The sequence below is a fragment of the Canis lupus genome, chromosome 1 (assembly GCF_003254725.2).
Source record: "Canis lupus dingo isolate Sandy chromosome 1, ASM325472v2, whole genome shotgun sequence".
Classification (NCBI taxonomy): Eukaryota; Metazoa; Chordata; class Mammalia; order Carnivora; family Canidae; genus Canis; species Canis lupus.
This window is the reverse complement of record NC_064243.1, coordinates 49,805,153-49,827,780: the sequence shown is the minus strand read 5'-3', so window position 1 is coordinate 49,827,780 and position 22,628 is coordinate 49,805,153. Positions and strand designations below refer to the sequence as shown.

The window sequence follows — 22,628 nt, the reverse complement described above, 5'->3', positions numbered from 1 at the left end:
TCAGCAATCCATTTTCTATTTCTGTAGTTTCACCTTTTATGGGAGCTGCATATCAACAGAATAGTTCAATATAAAGTGTTTTGTGTCTGGCTTCTTTCACTTAGCGTAGTTTTTTTGAGGCCTATGTCCGTGTGTTGCCTGGGTCAGTAGTGTGTTCCTTTGTTTTGCTGAGCATTATTCCATCGTGTAGATAAACCGTATCTTGTTTATTAATTCACCTGGTGATGGATATATGATTTTCAGCATTTGTCCAGTTTTAAATTTATTGCTTTTATTCCTGATCCAAAGTACAGATTAGAAATAAGTCCCAGGGGAAAAATTAGAGAGGAGGACAAACCATGAGAGACTCCTAACTTTGGGAAACAAACAAAGGGTTGAGGAAGGGGTGGTAGGTGGGGGGATGGGATAATTAGGTGATGGGGCGCTGAGGAGGGCACTTGATGGGATGAGCACTGGGTGTTGTACTATATGTTGGCAAATTGAATTACAAAAAAAAGAAATCCTGGTTTCCTTGCTACTTCATCCTTCTTCCCACAATCCCCCTTGAGGGACACGAGCATCCATAGGAAGGGCTTGGAGGAAGAGTGAGGGGAGCTGCCTCCACCCCCACCCACCCCTCCCCAGGCCCTGGCCACAGTGTCTCTCTCTCTCAGCAGGTATTTTGAATTGGATGCTGTGGATTGATCAGGTTGACAACTGACTGGAGAAAGAGCAAGTCTCTCAGACAACAAGGAACATAAATTCTCGATTTCTATCTTGGCTCAATTGTCTTCCAGCCGAAAAACGTAGAGGTTTCAATGTTGCAGATTGATGAACCCATTTTTCTACTCAATTATTTATCTTCCCACTGATTTCATTAACTAAGTGAAGCTTTTGGCAATTCACCAAATTTCATTCACAAACTCTTTCCATAAGTGTCAGCTACTTGCAGGCCCTGTGTTGGCTCCCGGGGGACAGGGTAAGGCATCAGATACCAGCCATGCCTCACCAAGCTCTGCTCCAGGGAAGTTTTTTTTTTTTTTTTTTTTTTTTTTTTTTTTTTTTCCTTTTTTTTTTTTTTTTAATTGGTGTTCAATTTACTAACATACAGAATAACACCCAGTGCCCGTCACCCATTCACTCCCACCCCCCGCCCTCCTCCCCTTCTACCACCCCTAGTTCGTTTCTGCTCCAGGGAAGTTTTGTTGGCTTCTGCTCTGGTCGCTAAAAGGCAGCTGACCTTATAGCTCTAGTAAAATCTCTTTTGCTTGCCTATTTGAGCTCTGAAATTTTACCTGAATTTCCTCACTGTGAATCTGCTATAGCAAATATCGTCTATTACGTACTTTAGTGGGTAGCATTGGTAGTAATGAACATAAGCAGAGTATTCAAACTCAGGTATTCAAAACCTTTGACCCACTGAAGATTTTATCTGGATCTTAAGCAGGAAGCCTATTTTCCTGTATGGTGGCAATAGCTTCTGTTGGCATGCATGCCTAGGGTTGATTCCCCTTTGCTCTTTGAGGCTGACTAGAAGACTTAGAGGTGGTAAATATTCTTTACAGCCTTTACCTACAGGCTTTGCTTCTGATCTAAGGTGAGGTCCCACCCTACGTTTATTTACAATCCAGTCTCACAGACATCGTCCAGCTTAGGAGGATACAATTTACCTCCATACAGTGTTCTGGTAGGCATTCATGTCATGCCAGCAGACCTGGGCACCACCATCTCACTATGTTCCCTGGGTGAGGGGAGGGTGCCTTCTTCCACTATAAGGACTTGCCCATTTCTTTTTTTTTAAACAATGTCAGGACATGTATGATTATATCACATGTAGATTAAAAGCTGACTATGCTTATGTTTTGTCATCTGTAGGGCAAGGGGTTTGTTTTACTTTTTTAAACAACTTGATGGGATAGCATTCATACCATGAAGCCCACCCATTTAAGTGTACAACTCAGTAGTTTGTGATATACTCAGAGTTGTGCAATCATCACCACTATCTATTTTTAGGACATTTCATCACCTCAAAAAAAGAAACCCGTACCCATCAGCAGTGACTCCCCACTCCTCTCCCCTCCAGCCCTGAGCAACCACTAGTCTATGTTCTGTCTTTATGAATTTGCCTATTCTGGATATTTCATATACAGAACCACACATTATGTGTTCTTCTGTGACTGATTTCTTCACTTGGTGCAATGTTTTTGAGGTTCACCCATGTTTGTTGCATGTGTCAGTAATTCATTTGTTTTTGTGGCTAATATTTCATTACGTGGTTACACAACATTTTGTTTGTCTTTGCATCAGTTGGTGGACATTAGGGCTGTTTCCATCTTTTAGCTATTATGAGCGTTACTGCTCTGAACATTCACACACAGGTTTTGGATGGACTTCATGTTTTCATCTTTTAGGGGCACATATCTAGGACTAGAATTTGGGGATCATATGGTAACTCTGTTCAGCATCTGGGGACCTAGAGCCCAGGGCTTTTCATTTACTTCCTAAAATCTTTCGGAGGCTAAGGAAACAATGATACTTTGCATAGACGTCTCAGGCCTTCAAATCCAAGTCCCTTTGCTATTCAGGTCTATCTCAAAATGTTATCAGAGAACTGATGCAGGAGAATTTTATGGATGACCTACCACAGGGAAGGAATGAAGAAGCGACTATCAGAAAGGCTGTTGGTTCAGCTCCTGTAGTGGTGATTACATGGGGTTTTATGATGGAGAACCAGGACTGTGTCCTGTCCAACCTAATGTACCGGTGTACTGCCCTCAGGATAGAAAAGATGGTTTGTTCAGCAGTGTGTGCTTTTTTTTTTTAGAATGTTTGTTTTATTTTTATTTACTTTTTTTTTTTAGATTTCAAGTAGGCTTCGTGCCCAGTATGGGGCACGAACTCATGACCCTGAGATTAAGAGTCACGTGCTCTATGGAGTGAGCCAGCCAGGTGCCTCAGTGTATGCCTTCTTCTGAACAGTTTTAGGACACTAGCTTTTTTGAGTTCAGGCTTTATATTTCCAGAGCTCTCCACTCTGCCAGGATTTGCTTTCTTAGAAACTAGGAAGTCTTGCAAAGAGCGTTATCTGAAACCAAAAAGCACTTGCTTTCTGTATTGAATTCATTTTTTTGTTCTTTCGTTTAAGTCGGTATTTACTGATCTTTAAGAATTAAATTACTGTTTGAATAAAGCTGAGATCAAGGATTAAAGGAGTAAGTCTCCCAGCAATAAACCATTGCTAAACTATACTTCCGTCTGTGGAAAGGACTTGTTGAAGTGGTACCTTGAAGTTTTTTATTCTGTTTTTTTTTTTTTTACCTTGAAGTTTTGTAAGAATATATTTCCCCCCATATTCCTTGATATTTAGTTATTTCTTACTCTGTGCAGAGGAGTGACATAACCATGAGAAAAGATAACCAATGAATTTTACACATTTATAAATCGCCTTATAATATTTTGTAGAAATTCAAACCAATTGTCTTATTTTTCACCCCCAATAGTCTTGGGGAGTGATTTGTTGGGAATGATAGAAAAGGAAACTGAAGACCCAAACTAAGCAAGTCATAGAACTTCCCTGAGCCTCCATGTCCTTAACTGTAAAATAGGTAACTGATAAATGAGACAGCATTGTCAGGACCAAGTAATGTATGACATACTTAAGTAATCTGAAAAGTGTGGTGCAAAAGTGTGAGCTCTTTTTTGTTTAAAAACTAAAATACATTACCCAATGTTTTTTAATATGCCCTACTTGGGTAGTGTATTACCCCATCACTCTTCTACCAGTAGTATTTACCAGCAGAAAGAAGAAAATGACTATTTTCCATTATCTCTAACTCAGAACATCCTTCTGGAGTGTTAATTGTCCAACCATTTTGAAAAGCACTTTGTTAATATCTGGGAAAGCTGGACGTGTGCTATCAAACTAATGTAGTAGTTCCAATTCCATTGGTCATTAATGCATTGTCTCTAATAAAGGAAAAAACTGGAAATACCCTAAATGCCCATTAATATGATAATACATTAATTTTTGGTGTAGTCATACCAAAGAATACTTTTCTACACTTAAATCAACTAGACTGGATGCACAAAATTTCAAAAAATAGTGAAGGTAGAAAGAAAATCATAAAAGGATCCAAATATTATTTATGTACATCTTTACAACTAAAACATTATATATGGTCTGTGAATATATATACATACAGTAGAAGAGTAGACACATAGAAGAAAACACACGAATTTCAACCTCAGATTGGGGAAGTGGCTTCAATTATCTCTAATAGGTTATTTTTTAAAAAAACACGAAGTAGACAGGACTAAATATCAATGAGGTAAAGCATTTTGTATCTTTTGTGTGTTTGAAGTATTTCAGACATTTAAAAAAGTTTGATGGCTTATCCTCCAGACTATTTCCTTTTTTTTTTAAGGTTTTATTTATTTATTCATGAGAGACACACACAGAGAGAGAGAGAGGCAGAGATATAGGCAGAGGGAGAAACAGGCTCCATGCAAGGATCCCAATGTGGGACTTGATCCCAGGACCCCAGGATCATGCCCTGGGCTGAAGGCAGGCACTTAATCGTTGAGCCACCCAGGCATCCCCAGACTCTTTCCTAAGCATGAGATACACTTTTTTTGTTTTATACAACTTGGTGACTGCCTTAAATGATTTTGTTGATTATGCATCTTGTTAACATCTTTTTGTCACTAAATATACTTTCTCATTGTCATTTTTCTTGGCCCTCCTAAGTCTTTTTGTTATAATTTAATTATTTCCTCAAAGAATTTTTAGAAGAAACAAAACTGTTGATGCTTCCTTTTAATATATTTATTTTATTTTATTTTTGTATTTATTTGTCATTTATTGTCATTTATTTATTTTTTACTCATTTGTAATTCAAAATTATTTATAATTCACTTATGATATATTTGGTCTCTGACACTGAAGGAGCTCTTAACCGAAAAGCAGAGGGAAAATTAAAGTCTGGTTTAATCAGGGCACAAAGAATCCTTTGAGTTTCTTTTTCTTTTTTTTTTTTTTTTTAAAGATTTTATTTGTTTAGTCATGAGAGACACAGAGAGAGAGAGAGAGGCAGAGACACAGGCAGAGGAAGAAGCAGGCTCCATGCATGGAGCCTGATGTGGGACTGGATCCCGGGACTCTGAGATCACGCCCTGAGTCAGAGGCAGACGCTCAATAGCTGAGCCACCCAGGCGTCCCAGAATCCATTGAGTTTCTTAAGGAATAACTCAAATTTAGGCATTCGCAATGTGGAACTTTATTATTCCCAAAAATAACAAAGAAGTGTCTGGTTTGGAAAGCAAATCTTCCCAACCTGGTGGCCTCAACTCAATCACTGGCTGCTGCCCATAACTCCCAGAATGCCCTGCAGTTTCTCTCTGTCCTTGGACTCCCTTTGGAGTTTCCTGTGTCCAAGGCTGTTGGTCCTTCAGCAGAAAGTGGCCCAGAGGCCTTGTGAGGCCTTGCTGTTCACTTTACCCTTGGATGCATCCCTGTTCTGGGTTCTTGAGATCCACCAGTTAAGACACTAAAGCTCCCTGCTGTGCTAGGGTTTCCATTCCCTAATCTCTAATTGATAATGTGTCCTTTTTATTTTTTTTCAAGATTTTATTTATTTATTCATGAGAGACACAGAGGCAGAGATATAGGTAGAGTGAGAAGCAGGCTCCCTGCAGGGAGCCCAATGCGGAACTCTATCCCAGAACCCCAGGATCACGCCCTGAACCGCAGGCAGGCGCTCAACCACTCAGCCACCCAGGTGTCCTGATAATGTGTCCTTTTACAATTTGAACTCTTCATTTCTGCTTTTTTTTTTTTTTCTTCTGCAGAAACCATCCTATAGATAGATAAGTACCATGTCAGAGCTAGTAGGACCCTTACAAGTATTGGGAGTACTTCTTGGATCTTTTTGAATGGGAAAAGTAAGGCCCAGACAGTGGCTTCTGTATCCACCTTGGTTTCCCTCATTCCCAACTGAGATTCTGTTGGCATGGATGTAGCTCCAAGGTCTAGCCTCCTGGTTTCCTATGGACTCTTAACTCATGATTGGTAAAGACTGGTCTGTAATACACAGTAAGATTTGCTGCCTCTGAGGGAGGAAACAGCATCCTTTGGGAGTGCCAGGAGAATAGGCAAAAGGAAGAAAGAATGCTCAGAGCTTTGTCCCTACCCTCGTGAGTGATGGGGCCAGTCATCTGACTCTCTAGCTGGCCAATGTCTCATCAATAAAATGAGTAGTTGGAGTGTTGATCTTCGTAGTTTATTTCTTCCCTATTGGTATTTAAGGGATGGAATTGTAGTATTATGAACTAATAGAATAGGAAAGATCTTTCTATAAATGTCTTGGATACAACTGGTTAAATATTTGGAAATAAATCCACTTAGATCTTCACAGATTATCATAGACAAAAAATAAATTTCAGATCAAATAGTTAAGAATAAAAATTAGTTATGGAAAAACAGTAACATATGTTTTCTGCAGGATGAGAAGTAAGAGTAGAAGGATGGACTTTCTACCTCAAACTTTATGAAAGAAATCATAGTTACTACTTCAAAATGATTTAAAGCTCCAACGAGCTAAAAATAAGAGCAAACAAATTGGAAAAATTGTTCACTGTAAATGGAATAGGAAAGATGTTATTCTATTTAATATGTGAAGAGCTCTTGAAAATCAATAGGCAAGAGATAAATGGGCAATAAATTAAAAGGCAAGTCATGAAGAAAAAGCAATAGTTTAATGAATGTTAAAAAATATCCAACTTTAGTTGCCACCCTGAAAAATGGAAATTAAAACAATGAGAGACTTAATGTATGAAGAGTGAGTTTTTGTTATTCTTAAGTGAGAATTCTTACTGTTGATAGACAGGTGATGAAATGGGTTATTTTTGTATTTTGCTGGGAAGAATTTAAATAACTACAAAACTTTTGAAAACAGATTTGGCGATATTTCCAGAAACCCTAAACCATTTGCTCCTTTAACCCAGAAATCCCATTCATTCTAAGGAAATAACTAAAAATTCGGAAGAAAAGTTACTCCCCAAATTATTAATCATTGCTTTATTTATTATTAAAAAGGCAAAAAGATGTCTAGGCTTACAACAATGAGGCAACTAGATAATAATTATGACATGCCCAGTATAAGTACTAAAAGAGTTATCTTGTGACATTGAAAATGCTCTCACTAAAGCTTAAGGAAAGGGCATATAAAATTGATTTAACCTAAGAGCTCAACGATATTTAAAAACAAAAAGACTTAAAAAAATAAAAAATAAAAAAAAGACTTTTGCAATGGTTGTACCTAGCAAAGAAAAAAAAGGTCTGAATTCACCAAAGACTAAAAGAATAAACCAAAATGCCAATGACAGTTATGGATGTTAAAATGTCTACATTTTAGAACTTTACAAATTTTATATAATGAATGTGAATTATTATTAAAAAGGGGGGAAATTATCTTTAAAAATATTCCATGACTATGGCTAAGTGACTTACATAGAGAGTATATAATTTACTTTTTTTTTTAAGATTTTATTTATTTATTCATAGAGACACACAGAGAGAGAGAGAGAGAGGCAGAGACACAGGCAGAGGGAGAAGCAGGCTCCATGCTGGGAGCCTGACGTGGGACTCGATCCCTGGTCTCCAGGATCACACCCCAGGCTGCAGGCGGCGCTAAACCGCTGCGCCACGGGGGCTGCCCAATTTCCTTTACTTTTATCAAATTTGTATTTTATTTAATTTTTGTATTTTTATTTTTTAGATTTGTATTTTAATAGAAGAATCTTTGTTTAAAAACAAACAAACAAACCAAAAAAACCAGTCCACTCTGGTCCCCAACCAATATCTGAGCTCCCCTGCTGGGATTTAAATAGGTAATTTGCTTTCATTTTAGTTATTTTCATGTCAGTTTGATATATTGCCTCGTGCAATTTTAGCATTTGTAGAAGAGGATTCTGTGCTTGTTCCACAACGCGGTGGCTTAGGGAGCAATCATGGAGGCTTATCTGCATGGCTTTTGCAGGGAGAATAAATTGTTGGGTCATCTGCCCTCTGCTTATTGTAATGGGAAAGAAACTTGGGGCTTTGTCAGTTCATGCTATTGCTTTTGCACTTCGCTTTTGATGATTCAGAGTTATCGGTATGAAGATCAAATTATATTAGGTCATCTACAGGTTCAGATTGAATCAACATTTATTGAGCATCTGTTTATTCTGTAAGAAGTGGATGGGGGAGGGGTTCATCCTAGGCCTGGAAATATTACTCAATAACTGCTGGAGTTTACTGAGCATAGTACCGACCCACATAAAACACAGAGAGGGACCCGGTAAGAATCCCCTGTGCTTACCCTGAAGTCTAATGCAAGGGCATAAGGTTATAACGATACATATGAATCAGTGAATTTTTAACTGAATGGATGAATGAGTTAGTTAGCTTTACTGACAACCTAATGAATGAATAAAGCTATCGATGGATTAATGAATGTTTGCATGGATCCAAGAATACCTGTCCTGGATTCTATTTAACAGATGTTGAAAAGAACATCACTGCTTTCACCAAGGATCCCGTTACTGAGCTTTGTGACTAGAGGAGAAAAAGAAAGGGGGAGCGAGGAGGCCCTGCTTCATGGTTTATCACTGCTGTTATTAATGAAACTTTTCGAGGAATAGCCAGTCTGTAATGACCCCGAAAGCATTGTTCCTGTCTGGGTGTTTCAATATTCTGTGGTCATATTTCAGACCTATCTAGAAACAAGGATACTGTAAGTCAACTTATTTTGGGCCCTTACAGCCACCAATTCTGTCTTCAATAAATGATTCATGTCAGGAAAGCATTTGAGTGCATTTCTTTTCTAATAAGTCTCTCTTCGGGTCCATTATGCATGAATCAAGTCAGGGAAATTGCCTGGGTTCATTGGCATCCCTTTATGAAAATCAAAGAAATGAAAGATTTAAAATCTAGCTTTATTGATCTCCCACCTTCCACACACTCCTTACCAGAAAAGGAAGAGTTGGCAACAGGAGAGCCTCCAAGAACTCAAGAATCAAGGGCGCTTAAGGAACAGTGAGGAGGACAGAGAGGGATCCACCAGAGGAAAGAGCCCATATCCTGGTGCCTCAGACACAGAAAGGAAGGCCACTGGCTTATTTCACCCAAAATTAGTTCCCCTGAGTGGACCCTCACTGAGCCATCTCCCAACCCACACAACGAGCCCCACTGATAAGGACAGAGCCAGCAGAGTGCTTCCTTGGAGCTCTGCTCCCTGGGGAGAAACCTGAGTATTTATGCCATAGAAGTTTCTGTGAATCAGAAGTACCGAGGTTGATGGCATGTGGGGAAGCAGCGCCATTTCCCATTTTCTGAGCCATAAAATTGGGCTTGAAAGAGCCCCGGTGTATCCCTTACCTCACTGAACTCTCCCACCACCCTTCTATGTGGTCAGTGAGTCTGTCAGAGACCATTGACAGAAGAGGAAGCTGACATCCCTGGAGGCCAAGTGGCCACGCTGATGCAGACACATGGATGGTCAAGAGTCAAACCCAGACCCGAGTCAATGCTGGTGCTTCCCTGTCTGTACATATGTCTTTGACTACTGTTAGAATCATGAGGTCTCCAATCCAGTTGCTACAAGACAATGCAGGGTAAGTTCCCCATCTATAATATAGCACCCCCTAGTCTGTATTTGCACCAGGTTAGCTGTTGTGTAGAAGAGCATCCAATGGCCGTGTGGTTTGTTACATAACCTTCAAGCTTTGGCTACTGTCACTTCACATCTTCTTGGCTTTATCACTTCATATCTAATGATTGGAGCTTCCCCAGGACTGGCAGTTTGGCCATTTGTCTAAGGCTGGTGACTTTTGTTGGCTACAGGCCCCATTCACAGGGCCACAGATAGTGTTGTCCTGTCATAATGGCGAAGGGTCAGCACTCTTAATGGAATTGTTGAACCCAGACAGACTAGGTGGGCTAGGCCAGAATGAGTGAAGAGAGTTATACGATCTCATCACCTTTACTGGAAATTCAATACCAGAGAACGTGTTTAGCTATCTCTGGTGGTTCACGACTCATCCCCATGGTTTCCTGGTCTGGCCATTCCCAGGCCATGTGGGATTGTTTGGCCAAACTGGGGCTTGCTTAAAGGTTAGAGCCCGGTATCAGGCTCCCTGCTCAATGGGAAACCTGCTTCTCCCTCTCTCTCTGCCTGCTGCTCCCCCTGCTTGTGCTTTCTTTCACTCTATCTCTTGAATAAATTTTTTTAAAAACCTTTTTTTTAAAGATTTTATTTATTCATGAGAGGCACAGAGAGAAAGCCAGAGACGTAGGCAAGAGGGAGAAGCAGGCTCCTTGTGGGGTGCCCGATATGGGACTCGATCCCAGGACCCCAGGACCGTGACCTGAGCCAAAGGCAGACACTCAATCACTGAACTACCCATGTGCTCCGTAAATAAAATCTTTTAAAGAAAATTATAAAATACACTTAAGGAAATTTCCAATGAAGTTTTAAATTTTGCCGTAAGTCTTAATTTTAAAGGATTTTCATTATTATTTATTTTTGATATATTTTGAAATATTAAAGACCAGATTTTTCAAAAAAAGATTTTATTTATTTATTTATTCCTGAGAGACACAGAGAGACAGAGAGAGAGAGAGGCAGGCAGAGACACGGGCAGAGGGAGAAGCAGGCTCCATGCAGGGAGCCCGAGGTACGACTCGATCCTGGGACTCCAGGATCATACCCTGGGCCGAAGGCAGGCTCTAACTGCTGAGCCACCCAGGCATCCCTAAAGAACAGATTTTATGAAAAAACTTAGGGACCATGATTTGCTAGTGACCTAAGCACAATGTCTCTTCACAGCAGAATGGGTCCCAACCTCACTCTGCTCAGAAGTCAGCCCCCTGCAAACTGCTTCCTGGTGGATGCAGACACACTTTTTATCTGTTTATTCTTAACATATTCCATATACCTGAGTTGTGTCCTCAGTTTCTCATCACAAGGCTCCAAGGATATACTGGTGTGTTCAGAGGGCACCAAGATGATCATAGACTTGATCTTGTCAATACCACTTTTGATATCTCTTTAGCAATGTAAAAAGCAAAACCCATATTGTATGTTCAACTTATTTCATCCATGCAGTTTATATAGATTACTAACTGAAGAGAGCCTCAGAACCAATGAGTTTGAACAATCTTACCTTAGGATAGGAAGGGGGACAGAATCAATTAAAACTCGTGAGTGGACTTCGGGGGTCTTACAAATCACTTCATCTCAGGGTCATTCTGGAGCATGTGGATGTCAGAAAAATGTCCAGACAAGGAATCTTCTTAAAACAAACAGAAGAGGGGAGCCTGGATGGCTCAGTCCTAGAGCATGCAACTCTTGATCTCAGGATACGTAAGTTCAAGCCCCACGTTGGGTGTAGAGGTTGCTTAACACAAACAGAAGAAACTGATTGTGAGAACCACACTGGAGGTTTTAGTAAGAAAAGGTGGTAGATGGTTTGGGGTTGTAGGCAAAGCAGCTGAAGGGGAAGGAGACACTCCAGGCAGCCTGGGAGCCCCGGCTGGCTTGTCCCAAGGAGTTCCTCCCTGCAAGCCTGAGCCGGACATTTGCTTTCCATGCATTCACGCATGTAAACGTCACACCGTTCCTGGAAGGAGGGGATCATTGCCTCCATTACACAGACACAGAAACTGAGGCCGAGATGAGGAGCCCAAGGTCACACAGTCAGTAAATGGGGATTTAAACCCAGTGTCTGCCCGCAGAGTTTCTCCTTGGCTGGTTTGGCCAGGTGGCTTGTCACGGCCCGTGTGGGAAGGAGAGAAGTGGGCACCGTAAGACCGCAGGCCTGACCACGTTGCCTTGGTGACGGTAGGACTAGAGTAGGAGGTGGTTCGTATACTGAATAAAGCTCTCTTTTTTTGTTTTTGGTGCCAGCTGGTGCTGCATCTGCCTCACGCCTGCTTCTGTAGGCCCAGAGCTGGTCCCAGGCCATTTCCCCACTTGGAGAGACCCGAGGAGATAACTGCCCCGAATATTCCCCGGCTTTGATGCATCTCCACACACTTCTACCATCACAGGTGTACCGCTGGCTGGTGGCCACCACCCTACAGTGGCAATAGTTGAAGAGCCAACAATCTTCCATTCAAATATCTGTCCTGCTTTCTTTCTATATTTGAAAAGCTTTCATTATTAATTGGAATATTCTTATTTAAAGCAGGAATGTCAGTACTTTCCCATTTGGAAGATTAGTTCTCCTCATTTCATTTCAGTTTTTGGTTTCATGATATTGGGTTTTTGGGGAAACTTCCAGAGATTGAACATAATTGAACAACGCATTTTCCACCGAGGACCCAGCAAAATAGTTCACACAAGTCTACAAACGCTGTGAGGTCAGCCCCCCACCGTGTCCTGTGACTGTGGGGAGCTGGATTGGGGCTTAGAAATGGCAGATGTTGTGTGAGAGTACTGTGTGGGACCAACTGGCAGGGCGCTAGCCCAAAACTCATGATCACCCCAATGTCAGAAATGGGACCATGAACTGGAGTATGGACTGGTGCTCTGAAGGCCCAAGTTCATGTGAAATCTAGCCACGTTGGGCTTCCTGTGTCAAAAGCAGCATAACAGCAGTCAGGGCATGAGCTTGGGTTTTAGACATTTATTCACTCTTTGACCTTTGCGTGCTACTTAGTCTAATTAACCCGTTTCTCCATCTGTACAATGGGGGTAACAGTACCTTCCATGGTGGGCTTTTGTGACAGTGAATGTCAGTGTGTAAAACATTCATGTGCTGATCCTGTTGCACCCGTTACTACTCAGAAAATCTCCCGTGTAACTCTGGACGTTTCAGTCTTGTATACGTTACAGCTACAAAAGGCCTTAATTTCCTTCCATCTTTGTTCTTTCCCCATGACAGAAAAAGTCACCTAGGTTATCCATCGGTGCTTACCTCTGAGTCTTAGTTTCCTTGGGTTAGATAGAAAAGCTCTTCAGAATGTCTTTTTCTCATATAAGCTACTCGGAACCAACTATTAAATATAAACTTAGAAGCCTCGATTTTCTATAGACTTAGGTTTTTATCATCCTAAAATTAGACTTTGGAGGGAGAGGCTCAGGGTTACTTATCAGAGGGCGTAATGAAAGTGTTGAGTATGATTTATGACTTCTTCGGAGCTTGGTTCATTTCAATGGACATCATGTACGGTACAGGGATATTGGACAGAAGACTGGTCCATCAAATTTTAACATAAGCTAATTTTAAGAGGCCTCTGCCAAGCCATTATGTGAGGATGATTTTTTAATTGAGGACTATTTTAGTTAGAGATGGTCCCAGAGACCGTTAAATTCGGTCTAGAACACTTTCTTTCCTGTTTTGTTTTTGGGCCTTGGGCCAGTCTAACTCACAGGAATCCAAAAACTAAATTTATCCTCGTTTGTCAGGACTAACGTGCTAAGTGGCTGCCTCAGGCTTCCATGAGTTAGCTGCTGCCCTCTTGGAGATTTCTGCTAAATTCATTCAATCCAATGAAGAAGCCAAAATCCGAATGTTCTAAGAGTAGAGCACACCTCGCTCATTTCCCCTGAGACTGCATCCCTGCCCCTTTCCTCTGGGGCCACCACTGGCCCTAGGGCATTCTCTGCCCTGCTGACTGAGAATACTGGTCCAGAGGCAAAATTCACCAGCCAGGGACACCTGGATGGCTCAGTGGTTGAGGGTCTGCCTTTGGCTCAAGTCGTGATCCTGGGGGCCTGGGATCGAGTCCCACATCGGGCTCCCTGTGGAGCACCTGCTTCTCCCTCTGCCTGTGTCTCTGCCTCTCTCTGTGTGTGTCTCCTGAATAAATAAATAAAATCTTTTTTAAAAAGTTTCACCAGCTAGCCCCACGTTCGCTTTGTCCATACTATTCTCTGCCAATCAATCCCTAGAGTTTGCCTTTCCTTTTCATCTGGTTAACCGTGCCCCTTTGAGAGCCCCCTCTGTACATGCGAGCTAAGGATGAGAGAAGGAGCTGGATCCCCTTAATCACTCCCGAGGAGACCCCCGCTGCATTAACAGGAAACTGGTGTGTGAGGGCATCGGTTTTCTGTATTAGAATCAGAGACTTATTGATTTTTAGGGGATCTTAAAGCTCACCTCTTGTTTCTTCCTAAGGAAGAAGATGCTAAGCAGAAGTCAGGCCAAGCCCAGACTCCAGGTTGGCTGACTTGTCTAGGTGTGTGGGGCACTGTGTGTGTGTGTGTGTGTGTGTGTGTGTGTATGTATAGATAAAGACAACTGTTACTAGTGTTTTCATAAGGCTTTCTTTGCTTCCAGTACTTTTTCTATACTTGATTTTAAAGTTGTGATTATTATTTATATATGTGTGTATATATATAGATATGTGTGATTTGGGGCCCTTTAGCTCATAAATATCGTTTTGGAAATATCTTCATTTTACTACAAACCTATTAGAGTGATACTTATTCAATCGTGTGGGTTTCCCATAATTCACTTCATTGTTTCCTCATGTTAGAAATGTAAGCAGTTTCTAATTTTAGGTGCTTAGAAATAATGCTTGCTGAGTATCTTCGTGCAGAGAGAATTTTCTAAAAGTTAATTTTGTCCTTAAGAGAGTTTTCTCAGAAGCTGGGTTCCGAGATTGAGTGGTGTGAAGATGTTTAAGTCCGTCAAAAAAGCCTGAGTGGTTGTTCTCACACTGAAGCTGGGAGTCCCCCATGACCTCATCTCTTTGATAATGGAGTCTTATTATTTTAGTTTGGAAGGTAAAAAAAAAATCGAATTTTGTTTGTTTGCTTAGTATTTCCATTTCTTTTCTCTCCTTTCTGCGTTGTGACCTCTTCTAGTGTTTGGAGTTAAAAGAGCCCAAATAGGGGATCCCTGGGTGGCTCAGCAGTTTAGTGCCTGCATACCTGCCTTCGGCCCACAGCATAATCCTGAAGTTTTGGGATCGAGTCCCAAATCGGGCTCCCTGCATGGAGCCTGCTTCTCTCTCTGCCTCTGTCTCTCTGTATCTCTCATGAATGGATGAATGGAATCTTTAAAAATAAATTAAAAAAAAAAAATAAAATAAAAATAAATAAATAAATAAATAAATGAGCCCAAATAAGGGGTTGTTTTGATTTCGATGATGATACTAAGTTGGTACTGGGCATTTTTTTTAGCAGTTCCCACTTGGACTGATTTCTTTGGGAGAAAGTTTTGCTTCTTCTAAAACCCTGACCTGGGGATCCCTGGGTGGCGCAGCGGTTTGGCGCCTGCCTTTGGCCCAGGGCACGATCCGGGAGATCCGGGATCGAATCCCACGTCGGGCTCCCGGTGCATGGAGCCTGCTTCTCCCTCTGCCTGTGTCTCTGCCTCTCTCTCTCTCACTGTGTGCCTATCATGAATAAATAAAAATTAAAAAAAATAAAAAATAAAAAATAAAACCCTGACCTGGTTCAGTGCTGTAAAGGTAAACGTAACAAACAAGCCAAGCCTTTAGAAACAAGCTAGTGGGGTACCTGGGTGGCTCAGTGGTTGAGCGTCTGCCTTCGGCTCAGGTCGTGATCCTGGGGTCCTGGGATCAAATCCCACATTGCGTTCCCCCCTCCCCCAGGGAGCCTGCTTCTCCCTCTGCCTCTCTCTCTGTGTCTCTCATGAATAAATAAATTATAAATCTGAAAGAAAGAAAGAAAGAAAGAAAGAAAGAAAGAAAGAAAGAAAGGAAGGAAGGAAGGAAGGAAGGAAGGAAGGAAGGAAGGAAGGAAGAAAGAAAGAAAGAAAGAAAGAAAGAAAGAAAGAAAGAAAGAAAGAAAGAAAGAAAGAAAGAAAGAAAGAATCTAGCAAAGGAGCTAATCCCATTTCTCTCTTCCTGAGGGTGTCTGGAGTTCCTGCTTGTTTAATAGTTCCAGAATATTGACTAAGGCCGAATATGTAAGTCTTAATTAACGAAGGTTCTCCTGTTTGTTAGCCTAATTGAATGCTGTACGTGGAAGCTCTCCGGGTCTATTTAGAGGAGGAGGCCGTTTGAATTCTCTCGTGGGGACATTCCGAGCTTTCTTTATTTGCTTATGTTTCCACTGGCGGAGGCTGGGCAGCATATGGTGCCATCTGCTTGACCACACAGAGCCCGCTTCAGGACTCCCGGGAGCCGGGCCGGGCTGCTGTGTGCACGGCTGCTCCTGGGGTCCACTGGCTCCCAGGCTAGAGACGCGGCGTGGGGGTGGCCCTCTGCTGCCTGGCACCCTCTCTTCCTCGGGGGTCCACCCCTTCATCCTCATGCTGGGAACGATTATTCCATAGGTTAGAAGGCAAAAAATACGTGAGCTTCTGTGGCCGCATCGTTTCCCCTTTCTGAGTCACTCGTGGAAAAGGGGAGGTTAGAACGAAAACAAATGGGGGAGGCAATGTCTTAACAGGCTTGAAGGTAAATGAAAGGAAATGTCAGGCTCTAGATGGGGGGCGAGAAGGCAAACCGAGTGGGTTTCTGGCTCACTGCTTCCCCAGAAATGCCAAAGTCAGAGAGCTGAGCTGCTTCCCTTTGCCTCTTGATTTTCCTGCAAGGATACAAACGTGCTCCCATTATCTGGGTGCTCCCATGATCTGGGTGCTCCCCGCGCTCCGGGTATTCTGCTGAGTGTTTCAAATGCTTTTTCATACTTGATCCGCACAGCAACCTCATGTTGAAGGCGCTGCTCCGGTTTCACGGACAAGGAAGTGACTTCCGTAGCTGTCAAGTGGCTGAGCGTGGAGCCAGAGCTGCCTGACTCGAGAGGTCCCCTTAGGCTTTCCTGGTCTCTAACTCTGGTGCTGTATCACCCCTCCAAAGCCCTGGTGCTTGCCTGCAAGGCGGCCTCTGGGGCCTCCACGTTGCAGAATTTCTCTAGGCCCTTGCTCAGGGGCTGGATTATCCCCTTTGTGCTCACCTGACAGGGGGTGCCAGCCCTCCGGTCCCTTCTCATCAAGCCTGCGAGCAGCATCCGTGTTCTCCAGCAGCCACCTGGGGGTTTCTCACCTCCATCGTGGGACCGCACCCAACCGCACGGCCCACCAGGAACCGTGCATCCCCTCCTCTTCCCGGGAAGGGGGCGATCTCATTCTCATTATAGAAAAAGAATAATAGAACAGGGGAGAAAAAAGAAACCACCATATTTCATCCACCAAAAATTAGCCACTATTAATAGATGGCTAGATGATCTAGAAATAGATGGAGATGTGAGTGATATAAATATGCACATTATTATTTTACACATCGGAATCCTGCTTCTTTGCTAGCATTTTTCACTCAGTGTGTTCTAATATTCTTCAAAGGCCTGTACGAGCTGGTTTAATGGCCCTGTTATCCAGCTGGTTCATGGTCATTCGGCATCTTCTATGTGTGTAACCCCTAGGTCTCTCCCATCCTTGTATGGACAACCTTTTAGGTTCTGGTGGTACATAAGGAGACTCTTCCCATTGAATAAGAAGCCCCTTCCAATATTAATGACAGCTTTTCAAATAGCTGTGAACCAATTTAACAGACTCACGGGCGATAATGTGTCCTCAAGGACTGCCAGAGACTTTGTCAAATGATGAGCTAAATTCAAAATCTACTCAACATTAGTAGCTGGGAAATAAAGGTAATTTGGAGTAACCTATTCTCCTTGAACCTATTACAATTCCTGGTGACAGGAGCTTTTCGTCTATATTTAAAATGCTGGTTCAGTAATTTTCAGGTGATGTATATTGAGCTCATGGGTCAGACTCGACCTTCTGAAAAATTCAAATGATGTGTACAGATTGGGTTTTCTGGCATTTTTCCTGTGCTCTATGCTTTCTCTTTACAACATCTTCATACATGCAATTCTTCCTTATATGTCACTCTCGTTCAGTGGATTGTGATTGGTCTGGGCTTCGGTATCTGCCAAGACCCCTGTGTCTGTTCTCACCCTCAGCCAGCTCGTGTTTCAGCCCCAGTCATGTCACTTCTTCCCTCTGTCCTCTCCTCAAACATGACCTGTATTGGTCACTTGCAGCTAGATTTCACTGTGTAAACATGCTGAGGGAATGCCCAGCCAGATTTGGCTCGAATTCTGCTCCTCACGTGCCTGGAGTCAGCTTTCTGGGCCTGTGAGTGAGTGGTGCTGGGAAGGGAAGGCAGGGGGGTTAACGGCCACTAGGGAACTCCCGAGGCACAGGCCACTACTCCTCATTGTGTAAGTGACTGGAGCAGACAATGGGCAATAGAAGTTTTTGGTTTTCAGACACCTAGGTCCTTCACTGTTGCTCTTGATGATAAAGAAATATTTTTTGTGGGACGCCTGGGTGGCTCAGCAGTTGAGCGTGTGCCTTCGTTCTGCTCAGGGCATGATCCTGGAGTCCCGGGATCGAGGGCATGATCCTGGAGTCCCGGGATCGAGTCCCACATTGGGCTCCCTGCATGGAGCCTGCTTCTCCCTCTGCTTATATCTCTGCCTCTCTCTCTCTCTGTGTCTCTCATAAATAAATAAAATCTTAAAATTTTTTTTTGTTACAGAAATATGACAGGGCAACAGCTTCACGATTACTTGTTGATTTACAAACTGCATAAATTTGCTCTCATCACCTGAGAAAGAAAATTCTTTGCCATTTCCTTGCTTCACATAAACTACTAGAGTGAGTTTGCTGGAAAGGTTCCCTCCCTAACATTCTAGGTAGTCACAAATCTGAAAGGAAAACAGGCAAAGTATTTTAATATATTTTCACTTTCCCTGCTTTCATCACTAGAAAGATCTTTATACCATGTCTTCTCAGTATGGCACTAAATTTGCTGATTGCCACATTCAAGAAAAAGCTCTTCTTTATTCATTATGGGTAGGGTGGTCCCCCAGACTTTCATCTGGAATAAACTTAAGACACATGATACATATTCACCCACTAGACACCTCTGTAAAAAATTTAGCCTCGGGTCTCTCTTTTACTAATCAGTCCTAAGACTAGGTCAGTAAAATTGCTTAACAGAATCATGGCAATGCTAACCTTGATCTTCAGGCAATTCCTTGGCTAGTCTTGTATTTTGCTCTTGCCCAGACATTCGAGAATTCAGTTTAAGTGAAAGAAAGAAAGAAAGAAAGAAAGAAAGAAAGAAAGAAAGAAAGAAAGAAAGAAAAGCAGTAGTCTTCTGGGAATTTTGATCCCTCTTTATAGATAAAGAAACTGAGATTCCAAAGAGTTATTTATCTGAAGATACATGACACGAAGAGTTGCAGCAGGACTTCACACCCAGACAGCCGAACCCACATTCAGCCACCGCACCAGTCTAGGAAGGGAATTTGAGGACATGTGGGCAGAACCAAACCACCCAAAGCCCGCCTGCCTGAGATCCCCTTATGCACCACCAGTATTGCATTAGACCCCTGCTCCATGCAGTACTAGTGAGGGTTTTACTCAGGGACATGGTGGTCCCTTGGCTTTTACAAGGAAAAAGAATCCTACATTTTTTTTGAAATGCCTTACCACTGACTGGGAAGTGAGGAAGGCAGCATTTCATCCTCTGCATTTCCAATGTCAGTTGACTTCCTTTTCTTAGTGTTAAGTCAGCATAGCAAAGGATTTGCCAAATACTCCACAAATACTAGATCCCAGAATCCTAGTGAAGAATCATCCTTCTTCTGGCCAGATTGTACGGAAGCTTTTAGTGGCTAATCTAGGGACAGTGAAGAAAACGCATGAATATTCAACATCATCCAATAACTGCTGCCAAACTGTAAACCAATGTACATCACTCCTCTTTATGTGGCTCCCAGAAGTCAAGTGCATGGAGAGTGGGGTGCCAGCTTAATTAGAGAGAGACTATATTGGAACAGGGTGTGTCCTAAGGAGATGGAGACATCTGTGGGAAATGCTGCCTGAGAAAGGTCAGAATGTGGTGCACCTGTCTTTGCAGAGTCCTGGCTTTGTGCCAGACAGCAGGGCTTCTGGGAGAGTGGGGTGTCTCAGCTAACTCCAGAGAAAGCAGGCTCAGGGTTACTTTTCGTTTCCTCCCATCAGAAATTTATGGAAACCATGTGGAAGTATGGGGTACCTTCCAGATTGTCTAAACAACTGTAAACATTCTGGAAAACACACCTCATGTCTGTTCTCCTGCCCAAGACTATCCTCAAAATCAATCTAGGTGGCATTCTCTGCTCTGAGCATAGCTTGTGATTCTGAACTTCACCGAAGGCTGCACTGTTTTTTGCGTTTGGGGTCATCTCTGGGCTGCTCTGCACAAGCCCAACAGGGCACCCCCAGCTCACACCCCAGGACCAAAGCAACCCAAGCAGGTGCGTGAGAGAGAACTTAGGATAAGACTGAGTGCTATGATTAGTTATCAGCTGTGACGACCGTAAGCAAATCACCCAGCCTGTGAGTCATCTCAGTTTCTTATTCTGAAAAATGGGATAATAATAATACTCATCTCATTAGACTCATGAGAGGCCTAAAATGGTATAATAGATATGAAATGACTATACAGATTCGTTGCTGTTCTGAATAAAGATTGTAATGAAGTCTTGGGTTTCTCAGCTATCACCGGTAGAGGAAGCTTGCAGTGAAAGTCTGCCTCCAGGAGCACCAGTCTGCTGTGCATGGCTGCCCCAGCTGAATTTATTTTTCCCATCACAGTATTTGAGCCTCCTGCCTTTACACTTTTCTTCCATGGCTTTATTTGCCCCACCATTAAGTCATATCATTATGCCATTTTGGGGTTGAAGACTGACTACCAGCCTTTGAGTCTGGTTGCTATGGATGTTTTGAGTTTCTTTCTGACTTTAGAGAGTGTGTGTGTGCATGTGTGCGTGCACACATCACCAGGGGTGTGATGGTGGTGGTTCTTTTGCCTTCATAGTTGCTTATTCGTATTTACTTATATCCCAAAGCTCATCCCTTGTCCACTTTCATTGAATTGTTCCATAAATATATATATTTTAAATCAAGCTCCAACTCTGTGCAATTGCCGGGGAGAAAATGATGATTTTCAAGGTAGTCGTGTACTTGGAAGAAGTGACAGGGTAGTCGAGGAAGGCAAATGATTGAACGAATACCAGCAGAGGGTACTACATGGCACTGAGTACAGGTGCTTTGGGAAGTAGAGCCCAAGCCAGGGATGTCCTTGATCTCACGCAGGCCAGGCTTGCCAGAAGAGAGGTCATCGGAGCAGGATCTAGAGGATGAGATGTGGAGTGGGGAGGTTGAGTGTTCAGGCAGAGATGGGAGCAGGAGGGAAGGCCCAGAAACAGCTTCTGCTGTGAGCCCCAGAGAGGGGAGCTGGCACAGTGGCTGAGCACGAGGACTCGAGCCAGCTCAGCCACCTCAGAGCTGTAGAAGCTGTGGAATCCCAGCCTAGTTGCTTGACCTCTCAGGACCTTGGGCTCCTCCTCTGTGATACTAGTCCTACCTTGGAGGGAGTTAGGACCATGAAAGAAACTATTAATTTTAAAGGGTTGAACCTGTGCCATAAGTCAGCACTATGCAAATGCTGAATAAAAATAAATCAGCTCATGCACAATGTGTTTAATCTTAAGAGTATATTTTTAAGAGTTGTGTTTTTTTTTTCCCTGATTCTAAAAGCACATATGATCTTTGGTAACACGTAACATTGGTTTGTGTTTTTAGACACTTTCCTGGGTGCCGGACTGTTTTCTCCTCTGGAAGTATTCTCCTGCGAGTATTTATTTGTTTGAATAAAAGCAACCACACACCATGGACCTCGTCGGGTTGCTGAAGTCCCAATTCCTGTGCCATCTCGTCTTCTGTTACGTGTTTATCGCCTCGGGGCTAATAATAAACACCATTCAGCTCTTCACTCTCCTTCTCTGGCCAATTAACAAGCAGCTCTTCAGAAAGATCAACTGCCGACTATCTTACTGTGTCTCCAGCCGTAAGAGTTTTTGCGTATTCTCTCTATTTGCATCCTCACTGGTGCGGGGCGGGGGGGAGAAATAGGACTTCAAGGGGCTCCCTGGGCTTGCACTGTGTCCTTAGCTGCTTTTTGTTCTTTTCTCTTAATTTGTTTTTTTTTTTCGTTTATAGCAGATTAAAAAAATTTTTTTTTACATTTTTTAAGTTTAAAGTTAATTTGCCAACATACAGTATAACATCCAGTGCTCATCCCATCAAGTGCCCTCCTCAGTGCCCATCACCCAGTTACTCCATCCCCCACCCACCCACCCCCTTCTGCAATCCTTTGTTTGTTTCCCAGAGTTAGAAGTCTTTCATGGTTTGTTTTAGGTTTGAAATGGCTGTTTTGTCCACACTCTTAAAAAAAAAATATTTTTTGGATGGGTAATGTCAGTAGCACACAATTCGTTTCAACAGGCATGGTAGGGTATCTCGTGGAAAGTAAACGGGCATTCTGGCTCTGTTTCTGCAGTTTTCTTCCTCTGGAGCCATCAGCATTAATGATTTCTTAGTTACCCTTATGGAAATAGCATATATATGTGTGTATCTGTATGATGCTTCTGCGAGGGAATATATCTGTATGTTTGGCTCTTATGTGTGGACATGAATGCAGGTGAGTCTCTGTGTACATGTCTAGATGCATAATACATACTCATATGTTTTAAAATGAAATGACAGTATGATATGCTGCTCTCTTTCTTGCATCTTTTCTTTAGCTTTTTATTTTCAGATATTATAGATGTACGTAGGGATTGTAAGAA

The 22,628-nt window shown here is 42.5% G+C and overlaps 1 protein-coding gene across 3 annotated transcripts in view; it reads left to right on the top strand.

The window, feature by feature from the left end:
* The window catches only part of AGPAT4 (1-acylglycerol-3-phosphate O-acyltransferase 4), a 127,892-nt gene that overhangs the window by 15,785 nt on the left and 89,479 nt on the right, over positions 1 to 22,628 (top strand). The window contains exon 2 of one of the 3 annotated variants that reach the window (XM_025422692.3): positions 21,583 to 21,847. The exons of the other annotated variants lie outside the window; for them this stretch is intronic. Coding sequence (XP_025278477.1) covers positions 21,670 to 21,847 — 178 coding nt within the window. The 5' untranslated portion in view covers positions 21,583 to 21,669. The remainder of the gene's footprint in view (positions 1 to 21,582; positions 21,848 to 22,628) is intronic. 3 annotated transcript variants of the gene reach the window in all.